Consider the following 18,584-nt stretch of genomic DNA (forward strand, 5'->3'; position numbering starts at 1 on the left):
ATTAATGTTGCATGTTCTCTTTTTTTTGTTTGTTTTAGGGTTAAAGGGTTGCTCCATCCCAAAATGAAAATTTTGTCATCAATCGCTTAGCCCCAAGTCGTTCGAAACCTGTAAAAAGCTTCATTTTTAGAACACAAATTAAGATATTTTGGGTGAAAACCGGGAGTCTGGTGAGTGTCCCATTCACTGCCGAGTAATGAACACTGTCGAGGTACAGGAAGTATGAAAGACATCGCCTGAATAGTCCATCTGCCATCGTATTTCAACACTGACACGATGAAGCAATGACAATACTTTTTGTACACACACGAAAAAATTTATTTAACAAACCGTGTACACTGTTGGCGTTCAGTGGATACTCTCCAAAATGATGCTATGGTTCCGCAGAGAGTCTTAGGGGGGGCAAATTGTTGATTTAAAGTTGTTATTTTTATTATCTTATACAAAAAGTTTTCTTGTCACTTCATAACATTACGGTTGAACCGATGATGGCAGATGGACTAATCTGACGATGTCTTTCATACTTTTTTGACCTTGACGGTGTAATTCACTCGGCAGACAATGGGACAGTCACAAGGTTTTCATACAAAATATTAGAAAATGCGTAAAAAAGCTTTTACGGGACACATGGGACGACATGGGGGTAATTGATTAATGACAAAATTTCCTTTTGTGATGGATTAACCCAGGCCTGTGGTGACATTTTGAAAAATAAATCAATTGTACATTTTTCCAAAGCGAAATGTCTAAAAATGGGTTCCGTTTCAAACAAAACATGAATCTAGGTTGATTGTCGCATGTATCGCAGCAGTTTGAAAAAGAAATGAAAAGCTTAATGCAAAATTTCAATTCGAAAATAACGTACCACCTACAATAAACCTAACCGAAAGTGGCTACAAAAGCGAACATTAGATTAAGAATGCATTTTCTGAAGCAGCCGTGCCATTTTCTCTGGCTCTTTTATTGTGTTTTCTGTTTCACAGCATCTTACACACTTGTTTGAAGTGTAGTGCTGTACCAGTTGCGCTAATGAGCAAGTTTACTATATGCATATAGATCTGGTTATGTAATACAGCCATCAAAATGTGTTAGTTTAACAAATTGTGCAAAAGTGTTCTGCGGTCATAATACAGTACTGTGCAAGGAACTTTGCTTACTGTGTTGAGCATGTTAAAGGCAAGTGTTGCGGGGCTTTGAATTGATCTATTTCTCTTTGAGATAATCTGTCTTTTTTTTTACCCTTCTCTCATCACATTCCTGCCCTTTACTTGTCATCCAATTACCATAGCTCTCTTCATCTTCCTGTAACTGACATCCATCATCTCTGTCATGTTTGGTGTTGTCTGTAGGGGCCGTGCGGCTGGGATGATGTCCTTCTCCCTAACAGGATTCATGGAGTATGTCAGTCACAAGACTGTGATGGCACAGTGGCGGTGAGTCTGCAACAAATTGATCGTATTGTTGTTAACTATTATAGTGCAACTTTCCTGAATCTAAATCATTCTTTTTCTCAGCAATGTGTTTTTGAAGTTTCTACATTCACACCTTTACTGTTTATAGGGAGAGAAATACAGATGCAGACAATTAACATGAGGAAAAAATTGAGTATTTGCTTCACTGACTAACTCCCGGTCATTAACATTTTCATTGTTGACTAACATTAAATGATCTTCAGCTTTCATCCTAACCTTGCTCTCTTTCAGTGATAAAAAGACAATTGACACTCAGCATCTTTGAACGGTAAACCCCGCCTCTTTTGATTTGATTGGCTGGATCACTTATTTTGACATTGATGAGCGCTTTTACTGGCTGATAATGTTACTTTTAAAACCGTGCTGTTAAGAATTTTGAATATTGGGGTAGGACATTTGCCATATCTGATTATGTCTATGGTGGCAACGGCCCTGAGTTGAGAGTGGAAAAGCTTGTTAGGCTAGAGTGGTTTGGTGGTTTTAAAGGACATTGAGCAAGTTGGTCAGACTGGGAGACGAGAGCTGACTGAACCGCTGACCCAGATGAACATCAGGTTGGCTGGCTGGGAGAAGCAGTTTATTAACAATAGAGATAGCCGAAGAAGACAGGAAACTGTGGTGAAAGACATTGGAAATAGACCTGTAACACGTCATTACATAGTCACTTACATTTTACCAGAGCTTGTCGACGTACTACATTCAACTAGAATTTATTCGTTTTTACAAAGCGTAATTTTCAGTGCAGGAACCATTTTTATTGTGCCTTTTTGTCCATCTAGAGCTGTATTGCTGGGCAGACAAAAAAGACCGTCCACTGGTTGGACTAAATTGGTAGCTTTATCCCAGCTGGGTCCAATATTACCACCCTCATGCTGCAAATCCATAAAAACCACTGCAGTTGGGTTGTTTGAGTCTGTTCGTGGGGGTTTGCAGGGCATGATTACATCTCATTTGTGCTTCTTGCAGGAGTTCTACCTCAAATGCGCTGCCCACCCCACCTGTGATAATGACACTTCAGCAGCACTGGACTTGATAATGCCCAACACACGCAGAGTGCCCTGCATAGCCTGCACCGACATTGTGTGAGTAGATTGGTTTTTCCCATGTCTCTGTTGCTAAACCCATTATAGAGGTCGAAACGAGTCTACACAACAATGAACCAATCAGACAGTTCATTACACCATTAATCTCACCACGTCCTAAACAAGCCCGATGTGATAAATCAACAAACGATAAAAGCTTTTGTCCTAACCAGCAACGATTACAAACAATGCTGTTGGTCGCTTGGTTTCTATTAGGGCTGTGAATTGATTAAAACCTGTAAATAAAAAACTACGGCTACAAATATATATTTACGCATTGAATCCCCAAATTAATGTGGAAAAAATGTTAACACCAGAGAGAGAAAATAATAGAGTCAAATGAAAGATAATTATGAATATGTTTTACCAGAAAATAGCATTTCAGTCCATCTACGTTTGTGAAATTTCTACTTTTGGAAGGGATTTACTTTGAAACAATTTTACAAAATTGCACAAACATTTACAAATAAATGACAAGAAGTAATGTATATTTTTAATATTTAAAAAAATATATAATTATAATTAAATTTCATTAAATGCTATTAACTGAATTTTGTATTTGTATTTTTTTTTTTATTAATTTTGTATGGTACAGTATGTCATTTCATAATTATTTTTTTTTTTACTATTTTTAACTATAGTTTAAGTGATAAAATATACTATAATGTCATTTATGCTAAAACTTGCATATGATTCATTTAAATATATTTGTGATTACACATTTGCTATGATGAAGTTGCAATTCAGTACTTTATTAACTTTAAAAGCAATAATGAGGACAAAAAAAATGACCCTAGTGACTTTTGTGTTGCACTTGTTTGGAACATAGTAGCTATGTCTCCATCCACCTATTTTTATGTGCATTTTGGAATATTGCATAAAAAAATTATGGATGGAAACGATGTGAAATAATGTTGTGCATAGAATCTAAAAATGCGCATAAAAAAATGTATATGCACAATTGAGTAGGATAACTTTTTATCCAGTTTGTAAACTACGATGGAAAGACATTTACCAAATAAATTCCACCACGCGCATCAAAAAAATTCATGTCACTTTGCGCTATGAGATGAGAGAAACATGACAACTCAGTGGACCGATCTCAGCCTCTCAAATGTTTTGGTTGTTCTGAAATGCCCGAACCAAGTCTGTCATCAGTGTATTTCAGTATAATTGTCTTACACGACTGCATTCCCGATCACCAGACATCCACCTCCAAAAGCAATGACAGCGTTCATTTTGTTTCATCTGCTTGCTCTGAGGTGCAAGTAATTCATCATATATATAAAATTACTATATTCAGCGGCTCCTGCTTTCCTTAGAGATATTTAGTGCCAGTTTATCAGATTTTGTTCTTTTTTTTACTAGTTGGATGCTTGGTTTTTACAAGTTAAATTTGCATCTTCAGATGGAAACAGCGGATGGGAAACCTAACTTTCTAAACAAGTTAAAAACAAGATTAAAATACAGACATTTTGATTGATCCGTCAGTTAGAAAAGAAGAAATACCTGCAACACATTGTACATGTAAACTAGAGATTGATACAAACATTGAGAAAGACAGGCTACTCATGAACCTACATACGCCTCCTGCTGTGCGGCCCTTCAATCAACAGTGGCCATTTTTCCAGAAAGAGCGGGCACTGAGTGTGTCCTGCCAACGAAGGTCAGCTATTAGCGGGGCGGTCCTGCGGAAACGCTCCTACCTGCTGCTCTCGCATGGAGAGTCGGGCGGGCGGGCGTCAAGCGCCTGGAGAAACCAGACAATGGAGCCCAATCACCAACAACCACCATTCAAATCAAGGACTGATTGAAGTAGCACTGCAATTACCTTCCTGAGTAGAGCTTTGTTTTTCCACCGTCCTCCACTCAACTCTTCTTCCTCCTCAGAGATCTCCTCCATTTGTTTAAAAGGGCACTGACAAGGACGCGGCCAGTCTCTTACAATAGAAGCGGGAGAGAGGGGTCGGAGAGGTGGAACATGGTGTTAGCAAGTTGACTTGCAGTCAAGTGAGTCTGCGTTTGAGAGTGAAGGGGGACTTCTGGAGAAATGGAAAGAAAATTGTCATGAGATTTCAGACGGCTGTTTCTTTGCTTACTACGCTGAAGTATCAAGGGTCTTTGAAATCGTTTGAAGTTTTCTGAAGGCACTGAACGAGTGACATATCTAAACAACCTTTCTATCCACCCCTGTTTTCCCTGAAGCCCTCTTCTCATCAGAATCTCATGATAACACTCCACGATGACGGAAGAGTTTCGAAACAAAATGCAAAAGCACCTGTTAAAATATTTAGATTTTTAATAGCCTGTTGGCTTCAAAGTGATAATAGAAATAAAATAAAAAAATTGGGTTCTCATTTATTTGATTTAATGGTTTTTAATTTATTTTGATTTAATTTTAATTTTAATTTTTTTTTTATTTAAACAATTTTTTCCCCCATTATTTTACATCAAGGTGTATGCCATCCGTTCTTCCTTATTTTCTTATTAGTTTTGCTAATAAATGTTACGTGTAATAATTATTTGTTATAATTAAGTTATAGTTATAAGTTATAGTTTTGTATGAACATTTAAACTTTGTGTAAGTTATTTGCTGTTTTATTTTAGATTAGTTATAGGCTATAGCATGGCGTTTTGTTTATTCGTTTTGCTTGAATTGGATTCAAGCTATTAATGTCGAATCGCCTCTAATGCAAAAGCATTTCTTTTTTTTTAAACTATTATTGGATGAAAACCGGGAGGCTCGTATCTGTCACATTGACAATTTATGGAGCAACGAGAATGCTTTTTGTGCTGAAAGAAAACAAAAATAACAACTTTATTCAAGGATTTGGCACCGTAACGTCACCATAGCTCCGTATTGAAGAGCATCTTCTGAACGCACATTTTTCATCCAAAATATCCTAAATTGTGTTCAGAAGATGAACAAAGCTTTTTATTTTTGAAACGACAGGGGGGTGGGTAATGACAAAAAGTTTTATGGGGAAGTAACTTCCAAGTCTTACAGTGTGATTACAGCTTTTATGCATGAGTATTTCATTTCATGTGAGGTTTTTTTTGGTTTGATTTTGTGGTAAAATGCGAACTCTACGTGTTTTCGTGACACATTTCTTATGACAAATTTTCTATGCCATATTTTATTATGACAAGTGTTGCCTGCTGTCAGAGAGTGAGTCAATTTCATTCAGCCTGTCTGCTGAAACACACTGTGTGAATCCAATATTTTTCATGCATCAATGCAACATACATGTTAACCGGTCTGTTATTGCTCATGTAGTGTGATACAAAGCTCATATTTTGATACTCAATGAGGAAAAGGAACCTTTGGTTTACAAGCCCGGAATGGGCAAAAATATGCAGTGGAGATGATGATATTTATATTTCCAAAAGCTAAGATGAAGTAGCATGCAATCATTGATAAAATGCGTATACATATCAGTCAGTCTTTCCCATTATTATGACATTTAAGTGTATGCTCAGCAGATGTGTGTTATTTGACCTCTGATTGGATAACATCACAGCTTTTTTACTTTCAGTGTGACAGGCATTATTACTGGAAGCTAGTAGCACTTTTCCTAGAAAAGTGTTTCATAATTTGATGAGGAGTTATATAAGGGTATACTGTAAGTGTGACTCTGCTCTCGCCGTGTCTTGCAGTACTCCAGTGCTGGTGTTTCAGTGTGCCGAGCGTCATGTGATCTGCCTGGAGTGCTTCCACCTGTACTGTGTGACCAGACTCAATGAGCGACAGTTTATCCAGGAACCGCTGGTGGGCTATTCTTTGCCCTGCGCAGGTAAACATATTTTAAGCGTTCACCAGTGTGAATGGTTATTAGTGTGTGTGTGTGTGTGTGTGTGTATGCACAGGCTGCTGTGTTTTGGCAGTGATTGATGGTGGTATGTTGGTGGCTGCAGTGAAGAGGAGATAGTATCAAATTGTTCTCCTTCAGTCATTCACACACACAGTCGCACACACCCATACTCTCTCCGGGCCCTCGCTGTGCCCCCGTTGGCCCACCACATCTGTTAATGCCACCCGGTAATGGGGCTCCGGGGAGAAGCATTGACCCCCTATCAGCCAGAACACCCCACCAATCTCTCACGCGCTGTATCTCTCTGTATCTACCGCTGTCTTGCCCATGCACTCCTTCATTTGTTTTGCTGCCATTCTCCTCCTTTTGTTTTCTTTTTTACCGATATTTTTTTGGTCTCATTTTGTGGTTTACAGTTTTGCTTTGACTGCAGATGGTAAAGACAGCCATACCAAACCGAATGTGCACCGAATGTGAGAATTTTAATATATATATATACTTAACTTATTATAAAGTTTGGTTGTATGTCGTCTGAGGGTTGGCATCCTCAGGTCAGGTGTTCGGTCATCTTAAGGGTTGGATCCAGACTGAAGCTTGTGCAGTTCCTAGTTACCATGGGATGTTAAAATGATTTGTTCAACCGAAACGAAAGAATAATAATGTGTGTTTGATCAGATATAACTGCAGTCCGAGATTAAGCGATGCCTTATTTGAATGCTTGGCTAAAGGGATGTGTCTTGAATCTAGATTTAAACAGAGAGCGTGTCTGAAGCGTTATCGGGAAGGCTATTCAAGAGTTTCGGGGCAAACTGTGAAAAAGCTCTACCTTCTTTAGTGGACTTTTTGAGCTTATGAATCCAGAAACTAGCTTTTAAACCGGTATCGTGTTTGTTAGTTTGGCAATGTTTCTAAGATGCAAGAATGCTGTTTTCGTAACATGCCCATGTTATAAAAACTCAAATTAACACGATTTTCGATTGCTGTCTAATATAACATGCAGATTTTTAGTTAGTCTAGTTGCGGATTGTAATCCAAGAGATTTTGTGTACTGTTTTTTGGTCTAATAAGTAATATTTCTGAATATCTGAATTTTAAATTAGTCTTCATCCGGTCTTTGGACTCTGTTAGCTTGGCTAAGTTTCATCTGCTCTTGTTGAGATATATAGCTGCAGTTGAGTATTTTCTAACAACATTAACAAGAGGCAACATGAATATTGAAAATAGCAGAGGACCTGCCCTTAAATATTAGTATAGTTTTGTAATCGATAGTTGTGAAGCACTGCAGTTTTTCTTTGGGTGTGATGAGTGAAGATGAAGAACTAGGCGTTGTGGAATCTACATTTGTTTGTATTACAGATGCTATCTATTTTATGAGAGAAGAAATCCATAAAGCCATTACTATTAAACTGTGAGGAAATATTTAGATCTGAATTGTTTTCTGGATGGATGGATGGATGGATGGATGGATGGATGGATGGATGGATGGATGGAGTCCTCGTCTTTGTTTGTGTGTGCGTGCTTGTTATTATTGTGACGCCATGTTTTTGTGGCCATCTATCACTGCGTTTGCGGCTGCAGGCTGGAGATTGTGGAAAAAGGTCAGACATCAGCCTCAAATGCCATTTCCACTTTTAAACAACTTTCAACAGTGCAGCCAAAACACGCTTGTCCAAAAGGCACAGATGAAAGAGGCCGGTCACATCCATGAAATGTGAAGGAATGATCGTCTGCCTCCGATAAACACAATTGTATGAGCTCAAGAAGCTTTTTCTCTGAAAATCCAGCGGAAGCCAGCGCACCCTTAACCTCCTTTTGAAATGAGCTTTAACATAACACCATATTACAAGCTGACCTCAAAGGCACAAAATCTCCACTTAACATTTAGTCACACACCTTCGACGGAGGAGAGCGCGGCGTCTCGCGCAGGGCACGAGATCTCCTCTTTTCCGGTCGGTCCGTGTGAGTCAATAGCATTAAGAACAATTGGAATTTCACTGATGCAAATGTGCTTGAGATTGCGACGGTAATTTGGGCAGAAATGTAACTGCGCTTCCTGCTGCACTGAATCACGCCGTTATTTTGAATGGGTCACAGTGCAGCGCGACGAATCGAATTTTCTGCGACCTTTTGAAACAAGAGTTGTTCTATGTAAACATGAGCCACTGAAATATACAGAAGTCAACACGTCCTATGTAGTTCAAAAAAAAAAAAAAAAAAAAAGTGATGTGCTTTTTTCAGTTTTATTTCAGTCGTTTTAGTTAACTATTTAAGTGGATGATTCGTTTATAAACCTGTCACAATACAAAAAGTTTAAATGGATTTAAATACATTAAAAACTGATTTTCCGTAGCACTGTAGAAAAATAAACTATATATAATATAATATAATAAACAGATTTATTATATTCAGATTTAAGTTTTAGAAACAGTCAGTTTTTGCTTTAGTAAAGTTGCTTATTTGGCTAATTATACTCATTGACTCAGTTGATCCTCAACAGGATGACACTGGAGAAGGTAAGCCTTTTATTGCAAGTTGATTGAAAGTATATAAACAAGGCCTCCACCTCCACTCAGCTGCCTAAATAAAGTATAACCGGACACCCCATTTCTATATACATCCACTGCCATCTTGCTCTGTTTTTTAAAAGTGATGTTTGCAGGTGGGTTTTGAACCGCTATGCATCAAAAGCGTGAATCGCCGTATGTCTGTCTGTGCTGTAACCTTTAAAATTAGTTTGCTTGTACAAATTTATGTACAGGTATTTATATTGTACACTTGACTGTCAATTAAAAAAAATTATAAAAACATATTTTAAAAAAATGACAAAATGTTATCATAAAAGTAGTCTACAAATTGGTTTTCAAAGTCAAAATTGCTCAAAAAATCTACAAATTGGCTCTCAGACTGAACAATACGTTGTTAAAAAGTATTAAATTAGTACACAAAATTATAAATTCAGAAATATTAAAAGTAGTATATATGACTCATTCTTCTTTATATATATATATATATATATCAATTATATATATATATATATATATATATATATATATATATATATATATATATATATATTTATATGTATATATGTATGTATAATTTCGTTTTCTTTGTATTTTATGAAAAGGAAAAATGGCAAATACCTCTGGAACAATATGAAACATGAACTGTATGGTAAATAGTTGGTATGGCAAATTAAAATGTATCTATTTTCTAAATTCGATTCATCTATTTTATACTTGCGTGCCGTTAATTCCATCGCAGATTTAAACTGAAGATATGTGGCCACTACACTGTATGAAAGTTTCTCTCATTTTAGATGAAATTACAGTGTTTATATCTTTTACATCTACATTGATTATTATTCCTGTCATTATTTCAGCCACGGGTAGATGGCCGCCTCCCACGAAAAAATTCACAGGGTTACCCTCTACCACCTACAGGGCCCGATTTGAGAGTTAAAAAAATCTGATCATCCTACTTCTAAAGAGACTCTCTCACACGCGACACACACACACACACACACACGCACGCACACATACCAATTCCCAATTTGAGTAAATGTGACTCAGTGAAGGGTTGGCTGCATGTCTCTGTGTGGGCACACTTATCAGACAGTGATATGAGCAGAGTTGCATGTTAACTGGGCTCAGCCGCCGATGGCTGGTGCGACGCTAGATAAGGTGGAATTGCTGCAACACCTGTTGGAGGCAACCTTGACATTTTATCAGCTCAGAAAAATATCCTTAAATACCACGGACTGCCTGCAGCCACTCCTAACACCAGTCAGAGAGTCAACTCGGGGGAAAAAAATCCAACTGAAACTTCTTTGCCGCTCCGCTTGGATCACTTTAGCTCATGCTAGTGCGGATCAGGGGACGATTGATGGTCCTTTAGGGATATATATATATGTTGTATAACTGATTAATGCTTCCACAGGACCGTGCATTGAGTTTGGAGATTATCATGGAAATCCTGCTTCTGGCCTTTATAAGTATTCATATAAGGATCAATGTCTTTGGCGTATAAATAATCCATGGTAGACTGCTATCCGCTTTAGATGAATAATCCTAGAACTTTGTGCACGGTACATCAGTATTCGTGTACGGATGGCGTGATCTGGTGTAAATTTATAGGCCTGTTGGGGTTTTTATCAGCTCTTTTCTCTATCTGTAAGTCTGTATGTCTCTGCAAAGGCCTGTGCTGCTCCAGGTGTTCTGGAAGATTTTCTGCCAAGATTCATTTCCCTTCTTACAAAGGGAAGAATGTTGTGAAAATAAAATAAACAATAAAAGCGTCACTTCTGGAATGAAGGAGGGTGGCATTAGAAGGGAATAGGGAAGATAAGGCACCTGAAGTATACTTGCAATAGTTCCACTTTAGCCCAATAAAAGCTACCAAGTATATATTTAATTGTACTTCAGCATTACTTCTGCACAATTAAACTCCATTAAGTATAACATTAGTTGTCCCAGTTTAGCCGACTTTAAGTACTGCATGCCAGTTTCATATGCTTTTAAGGACTTGTATGTATTTGTAGTATACTTAGCATGAAATAGATGTATTTTAAATACATTTAAGTGTATTCACTTATTTATTAGAGTGTGTGTATATATATATATATATATATATATATATATATATATATACAGTACAGACCAAAAGTTTGGACACACCCAGGCCGTTTCATGTTTACATCAAAGTGAAACATCATCATATTCACTTCCCATTTGTCGCACGAACAGACCTGCAAATACATTCAGGTGCTGCTTTTTAAATGAAATTGACCGATGGAAAAAATGAACCGATTGGGAGTCAATTGGGAGTCGTTTAACAAATAAGGTAATAGTAAATGCATATTGTTATGAAAGAGTTTTTGCATGCACGTCAACTTGGACTATAATTAAAATATGAACCCGTAATAGGGGCATTTTCACAGCATATGAAAATATAAAAAGATACACGGACAACATATTTTCCGTGGATATGCATAAACAAGTAAATATGTACTAAAGTAGCAATAAAATCAGTCAGTTAGCCAGTCAACCATTACAACTTACTTTAAGTTAACATGGGGGTCCAACATCATTGATACAATCTGAACATTGACACCAAGGCCACGGGTTTGATTCCTATGTTTAATTTATTATTATTTGCCCCACCAAAATTTGAATCATTTATGTGCGCAACAGCATAAAATATTTGACAAAACAATAATAATTTCAACACTTTTATGTGTGCACTGTAGTATTCTGACAGCTGAGTAGCACAAGACAGGAAAGAGCCGATTTCATACTGGAAATATCATGAGAGTAGATGGAGTGGAAAATTGCTGACTTAAATTAGTCATATCTTTCTTCATACGCTTCTTTCGCTCTCGCTCTCTTTCTCAGTAGGGCCAGCTGTCAAAAGAGCGATCTTGATTCCAACGTTCACCGTATTACGTGAGTAAGCACGGTACGGGCCTCGATACAAGCTAACCGTTGCAGCAGTCCTCGGGTACCGTTGGCTGAAGGCAAAAGGTTACGGTTCGGCGCTGAATAGTTAACTTTCTCCCTTCAGACCGAATGAGTTACGGTGCTCCGGCGAGGCTTTTCAGCGGTTATACACACACCCACATGACTCTGTAGGTCGACTGGCTTTGAACTTGTGAAGCTCAAAGCTTGGCCTCTGTGGCAGTGGGTGCTTGTTCTTTGTGTTTTATGTATAATGTGATAAAGCGAGCCGGGTTTTGAGGGGCAAACCCAACCGTTGAATAATAGAATACAAAAAAAAAAATCCGTCGACTTCCCCGAAATCCATGCCAGTGAAAGATGAATGAAAGAAAAGCAGCTCTTTTATACCTTGGCTCGCTGACTAGCAGCCAGTCATCCAGCTCATGCTGGGTTCACACAGATATCGAGGTGACAATGTGACACAGTAACATAAGTGAAACACATGCTCATACAGCGCTGTGATATTATCGCGATATTCTCCGATACGGACTGTTTGAAGAAGTAAAAATGGTTGCAGATTTCCGAACGGGATGTAATGTTGGGAAACGAGTGACGTGGGCTCGTATCGAATAAGTAAATGTTCTTGGACAGCATTATTTAGTTATTGATTTGATCGGCATATGCACGGCGGCAGCAAGTCATCTTCATATGCTACATCTTGTTTGACCGCTTTTTGATGCAAATATCTAACCAGCCAATCACAGGACAGCAACATGCATTAGGTATCTTCAAGGCAGTACTGTATATCGAACTTTTTCGTACATATACCTGCTATAACTGTATTCCATTGACTGCCACATAGTAGGTGTCTTATAATTAGAGTAAATCAGTGATAGCTTTCCAGGTGTCGACAAACTCCAAACAAATTGTGGAAGATAGATGATGCCATCCAAAGCTAGCATTTGGTGCGCAGGTGTACGATTATCAACAGAGATGATAATTTATCTTTTTACGCACGCCTGCTGCTTCAAATGTCTTCGAAATATGTTTATTATCAATCTAAAGTTGCAACTTTGAGTGATTTGATGGTTTCTGTTTGCTTCTTAATTATCGTTATCTATCTACATCTCCCCGTGGGCCTGAGTTTAGAGGTTCCACAGATAGAAATCTGACATCAAGTTGCGTTTATTTACTTTTTAATAAAAGGACATTATTAATTTCAACATTAATAACAAGACACCACTTTCTCACCAGTGGATGCTCTGCAGTGCCATCAGAATCAGTCCTAAAAACATTATCGAATTGAAAATCTATAAAGATGTTTTAACTTCTGAATCAAATCTATAAGAGCTTTTCCTCCGCTGTCAAAATTCGCCAACTTGTTTAGTACTGCTGTTTTCGCTTGTAAATGGTGCTTGATCTGTGAATGTTTCTCACCTTGTTGAGGAAAAGACAACTTTTTCACTGGAGAAGGCAATATAGAGGACTCGTTTTTTTAGACCGAAGCAGCGGTTTGGTTAAAAACGTCTTAAAGATGCATTTGTTTCTTACAAACACGTGGTTTTTCACTTCAAAAAGCATTAATTGCTAGACTAGAGTCGTGTGGGTTACTTGTGAATATTTGTAATGTTTTTATCAGCTGTTTGGACTCTCATTTCGACGGCACCCATTCACCGCGGAGGACCAAGTGATGCAATGCTACATTTCTCCAAATCTGTTACAGCGAAGAAGCAAACTCGTATATATCTCGGATAGCCTAAGGGGGAGTATATTTTCAGCAAATGTTCATTTTTGGGTAATTTTTTGGGCCTCTGACGAACACGAACGCATCTGGAAAGGACCCTTCCACCAGCACCCTGACAGCAGACTGCAGAGGAACATGAGAGTAATGTGAAATGGTACGTCGGCCTCCCGACAGCACAGTATGACATTTCAGTTCTGCAAGGCTGGTAAGGTTAAAACAGAGACATCAGAAAGACGATTCGTTTGGAAATGGTTTCATCCCAATCAGTTCTGTTACTTTTTCTCTATAGAGGAGATGTTGAGATTGCTGAACTTCGAAGCACCTTATTAGGACACAATGGAAACTGTTTCTACATTAATATGAGCGAAGTGACAATAGGGTTTTCAGTACAGTCTCTTAAACACCAACTCAGGGCCCAATTACTGACAAAAACGAAGCTGACTCACTGACAGCAGGGCATTATGGGCCAGCTAATACTAGAGCTGTTGACGTGAAGCTTGCGGCTGACACTGAAAACCTGATACTCTAATGTGTAGCGCTTGCTGAAACCCGCCACATTATGCAGAAACGCTACTGCTAATGTGCTTCTTGTGACACGAGGGATTTTGAAAGCCTAATTTCAAGAATAATGTTGAATACTTTCGTTAAAAGGCTAGACTGAACCGAAACAAAGCCTTTTTTTTTTTTATGAACTCAAATAAAGTCAGTTTTCAACCTGATAATAGTCAGTTTACATCCTTTTTATCGCTGTATGAAATGGGCTATTATAATTTTTTAATTATGTAATTTATAGAAAAACATTTCAACCAGACGTCCTATGTTTATTCATTTTTTTTTTCTTTGGCAAGAAGCAATGTACAGCACAAAATCTAGTTGAAACAAAGATTTTATGCTGTTTTTCAATAGCATTTATTTGAAATTAAAAAGCAACTTAGTTCATAAATTCTGAACAAAAGTAGACTATTAATTTATTAAAACCGTTAATGCAAATTAAATAGGAAGTGATAGCTTGAGCTGACTCACTGCAATTATTTGAATTTAGTCACTCTAATTGTAACAATTTATAATTTTATATTTTAATATATTTTAAAACGTAATTCATTTCTTTTTGGGCAGCCGTCATTCCAGTCTTCTGTCACAGGATCAGGAACAAGCAGCTGTTACTGAAGTTCAAATCAAAAATGATACAGTCACAGATCTTAAAACGAATCATACTTGGCCCCGGAAAAAATATTCAAAATATTGCTATATATTGCAATATAATTAATTTTGTAGTACGCTACAAGCGAGATTAAATGCTTCCCCCATTTGTGAAGATAAATTAGTTTGATTCTGTAATTTTATGCTTTTAATTATCTTAAATCTGAATGTGTACAAACGTGATTCAAAGTGGCATCATTGTTACATCAGTCAGTGGAACAACAGCTCCATTAATCCTCATCACAGCGACTGTCACATTTACTCTCTCTCTCTCTCGCTCGCTCTTTAATCAAAGAGATAATTAAGAGATAATTAGTGGGTTTAAATTTGGGCAAGGAATAGAAAAAAAGACAAAACAGTTTTACTTCCTTCATCAGAGGCCAGATTGAGGCGCAATCTGTCTGGGAGTCAGTCTCCACCCGTCAGGGGAATTGGGAAGGTGTTGAGGTATATGTGTGCGTTCACCTTCACAAGACTGGGAAAACAACCCGTCTTTCCTTTCAGTGAAGGGAGGAGAACAAAAAAACAATGCTTTAAAGTAGGTTCAGCCGTTTAAAGGGTCACTCCACCCTAAAATGACAATTGCGCCATTAATCACGTTGCAAATCGGTGAAAGCGTAGTTTGTCTTCGGAACACAATTTAAGATAGTTTGGATGAAAACCGGGAGGCTTGTCCCGTCGACCGCAGAGTAATGAACGAATGTGCAGAAAAGTATGAAAGACGTGGACTTTTTAAGTTTAAATATTTTCATTAATAAAAATAAATTAATTAATAAAGCTCGAAGCCGTCTAGACTGGACATAACAAAGCAATTATTAAATAAGAATTTTGTGTCTGTACTAGGGTTGTGCCATTTTGATTAAAAAAAATAATATCTCTATATTTGATCAATAATTAGACAATATTTTGTTGAATGTGTTATTTTGCTGATATGGACGGCTGAATCTTCCATTTTGTTTGATATTCTTTATATTTCTTGTCAGTTCACAGCAGTGATATTTTATTTATTTTTATCTCTGTTTTTTAAAGTGCGCATAATCTCTTAAATCAAATTCTTAGGCTGTTGCTAAAATGAAATCAGCGTCATCAAAGTTAATCTTTGCGGGAGTTGCGTGTAAAGTGGCATTTAGATGTATTTAATTGTGACGTGGATTTTTTTTTACCTCTGTTTAACCTCTTAATAATAATAAATGATAACGTTTTGATATTTGAAATGATAAAAAAATGAAAAGATAAGTAGGTGGAAAGTACAAAGTATTATTTTTGTTATTATTATGTTATTTTATCTTAAATTGTGTTCAGGTTTGGAACGACAACGGGCTAAAACGATTAATAACCAGATTTTCATTTTGGAGTGAAGTAAACGAACGAACTTAACTTAGTCCAACTACAAAAAGCTGAATCCGGTTATGCTAAACTGAATTCATGCTAACTATCACAAGTGTAGCGACAGCAAGATATGATTGTCAGTAGGAGTGGAGCAGGATTCATAAACGAGGTCTATTGAATCATAATTTAGTCCATTAGAGCAAAATCTAGTATATTAAATCATAATTTAGTCCATTTGAAGAAGGAGTAGCTCACATTAGATTGTTGTTATCTCTAATGGAGAGCGTAAGGCTTGAATTTTAATTCAGACTTTTATGTTCTTTAAATCCACGCACTCTCTCGTATCAGACGACATTTCCGTTTCTCATTATTCTCATGCTGAATGCAACCGCCCCGGCCCTTTTGTCTGGTCAGTTGCCCTTCATGCTGGAGAAGGACATTAAAAATGAGATTTGGAGGCCCCTTTATCACTGCTGGACGGCACGCCGGAGGCACGGCCAGCGAGGAGGCCCGGTGAAATATAGCGCGTCTGTCTGCCGAGGAGACACTAACCACGCTTTTATATGGGTATTGATTCACTGGCCATTCTCTTTATGAAAAAGACACTTTTTTTGTTATCTGTTTCAGCCAGTTATTAAAGAGGAAATTGAGTTATAATTCTGATGGATTTTTGTAGCATGTTTAGGTTTTTGTCCTAATTTCCGTCTCACCTCATGCATTCCTTCGCATGTCTTTATTCACAGTTATTCCCCACATGTCGTAGGCTTTAGCGATGCAAGCTTTTTAATTAATGGGCAATTTTAACACATCAGCTCACATTTAATTGGCAATACGCAATCAAAAAACCTTAAAGGGATGGTTCACCTGAAAATGTGATGTTTATGTAGGTGACTTTGTAGAAGTCAGAAGAACACAAACAAATATTTTTAATTCAAACCGTTGCGGTCTGTCAGTCATATAATGGAAGGTAATGGGACTCACGGCTTTGAGAGTCAAAAAACATACACAGACAAAAGCAAATTTAACCCCGGGCTCGTGGCGATACACTGATGTGTAAAGACACATAATGATCGCTCTTTGCAAGAAACTGTGTCAGTAGGAAATATCGGGTTTACATGTATTTTGCCATTCGTTTGGAATAGTCCAGTGATATTTTTGTCCGAGAACAGCCAGAGATCACTGATCTCATCTCATACAGTCTGTCTGAGATGAAGAAACTGAGAAAGACTAAATCCAGAAGAACTGAGACAACGTCTCCGAGACGCTTCTAGAAACCTACCTGCAAAGCTACCTGAGAAAAGACGCAAAGGATCATCAGACCAAATCTTGATTTGGTTAATAGAAGTTAAACCTATATAGGACCTTATTTACTCTGTTGTGGACATGTCCACATTCAAGCATTTTAATGGACTTTAAAAGCTTGCACTTTTCAATTTATAATATAGAACAGTGATTAAACTGACTGGGAACTACTTTGGCAAACATTTTAACTCACACCTGCCAGCCAATCAGAATCGAGAAAGAACATGGAGTTATCAGGCACAATACTATATACTGATACCAATAAAAATGACAGCAGCATTAACAAATCAGCAATTAATTAATGGGCAGGACTGCAACATAATGACAAATAATTGATTTTGATTAATTGCACAAACTGTTGATTGTGATTTATTTCTGCTTATGCAATAGAAAACCAATATTTTAGGTAAAACTTTATTTTAGTTGCTTATAAGCAGATATATTACTAGAATATTAGCCATTAATTAATTAAGCACATATTAATGCCTTATTTTACATGACCTAATTCTACATCCCTAATCCTACCCAATACCTAAACTTAACTAGCATACTAATCATTAATAAGCAGCAAATTAAGAATTTATTGAGGGAAAAAGTGTTAGTTAAGTGTTTCCTGTTCTAAAGTGTTAACAGATTTTACTTTGTTTATCTTAGTGAAAGAAGAAAACAGTTATTCAAACTGGGAATAAATTATATGTAGAAAAACAAACAAAATACGTTTTCCCGTCACTGAAACTCTCAATGACTGACTGAAGCTGTGAAGTCCACCAAATTCTGCTGTCTCCCAAGGAATCTCTTACTTGCATCCTATCTGCACTTTGTTGTTCATGCTTAGAGAAATTCAAATTGAGTGCAGAAATTCAGTCAGTTCAGACCCACGGTGAACAAAAATTACAATTCATAAATCTGCTTCCCGATGCCATAGAAGAGTTCTTCAGATTATAATCAGGTAAAACCCTGCTGAAGAAAAAAACAATAAACCCTTGCCCAAAACACAATAGAAAATCTAATGTATTTATTGGTTATAATGGAAATAGTCTTGGTTTTAATGGAAAGTATAATGGTGTCTACTGGTATGTGATGGATTCTATTGGTGGGACTTTCAATCCTATTGAAAAAGTGCCCAAAACACACTACAAAAAGGAATCTTGTAATGGTTTTACTGTTAATGGTTTATAATATTTTTAAAAGAAAGAATTTCTGTGATG

The 18,584-nt window shown here is 37.2% G+C and overlaps 1 protein-coding gene across 4 annotated transcripts in view; it reads left to right on the forward strand.

Moving 5' to 3' along the window:
* The window catches only part of prkn (parkin RBR E3 ubiquitin protein ligase), a 93,358-nt gene that overhangs the window by 41,309 nt on the left and 33,465 nt on the right, over positions 1-18,584 (forward strand). For all 4 annotated transcript variants that reach the window (XR_006252394.1, XM_043255957.1, XM_043255959.1 and 1 more), the window contains 3 exons: positions 1,350-1,433; positions 2,439-2,554; positions 6,212-6,348. Coding sequence is in view for 3 of the 4 variants with exons in the window: in XM_043255957.1 (XP_043111892.1) it covers positions 1,350-1,433; positions 2,439-2,554; positions 6,212-6,348 (337 nt within the window). In the remaining variant the exon portion in view is untranslated. The remainder of the gene's footprint in view (positions 1-1,349; positions 1,434-2,438; positions 2,555-6,211; positions 6,349-18,584) is intronic.

This window comes from Puntigrus tetrazona, chromosome 13 (assembly GCF_018831695.1).
Source record: "Puntigrus tetrazona isolate hp1 chromosome 13, ASM1883169v1, whole genome shotgun sequence".
Classification (NCBI taxonomy): Eukaryota; Metazoa; Chordata; class Actinopteri; order Cypriniformes; family Cyprinidae; genus Puntigrus; species Puntigrus tetrazona.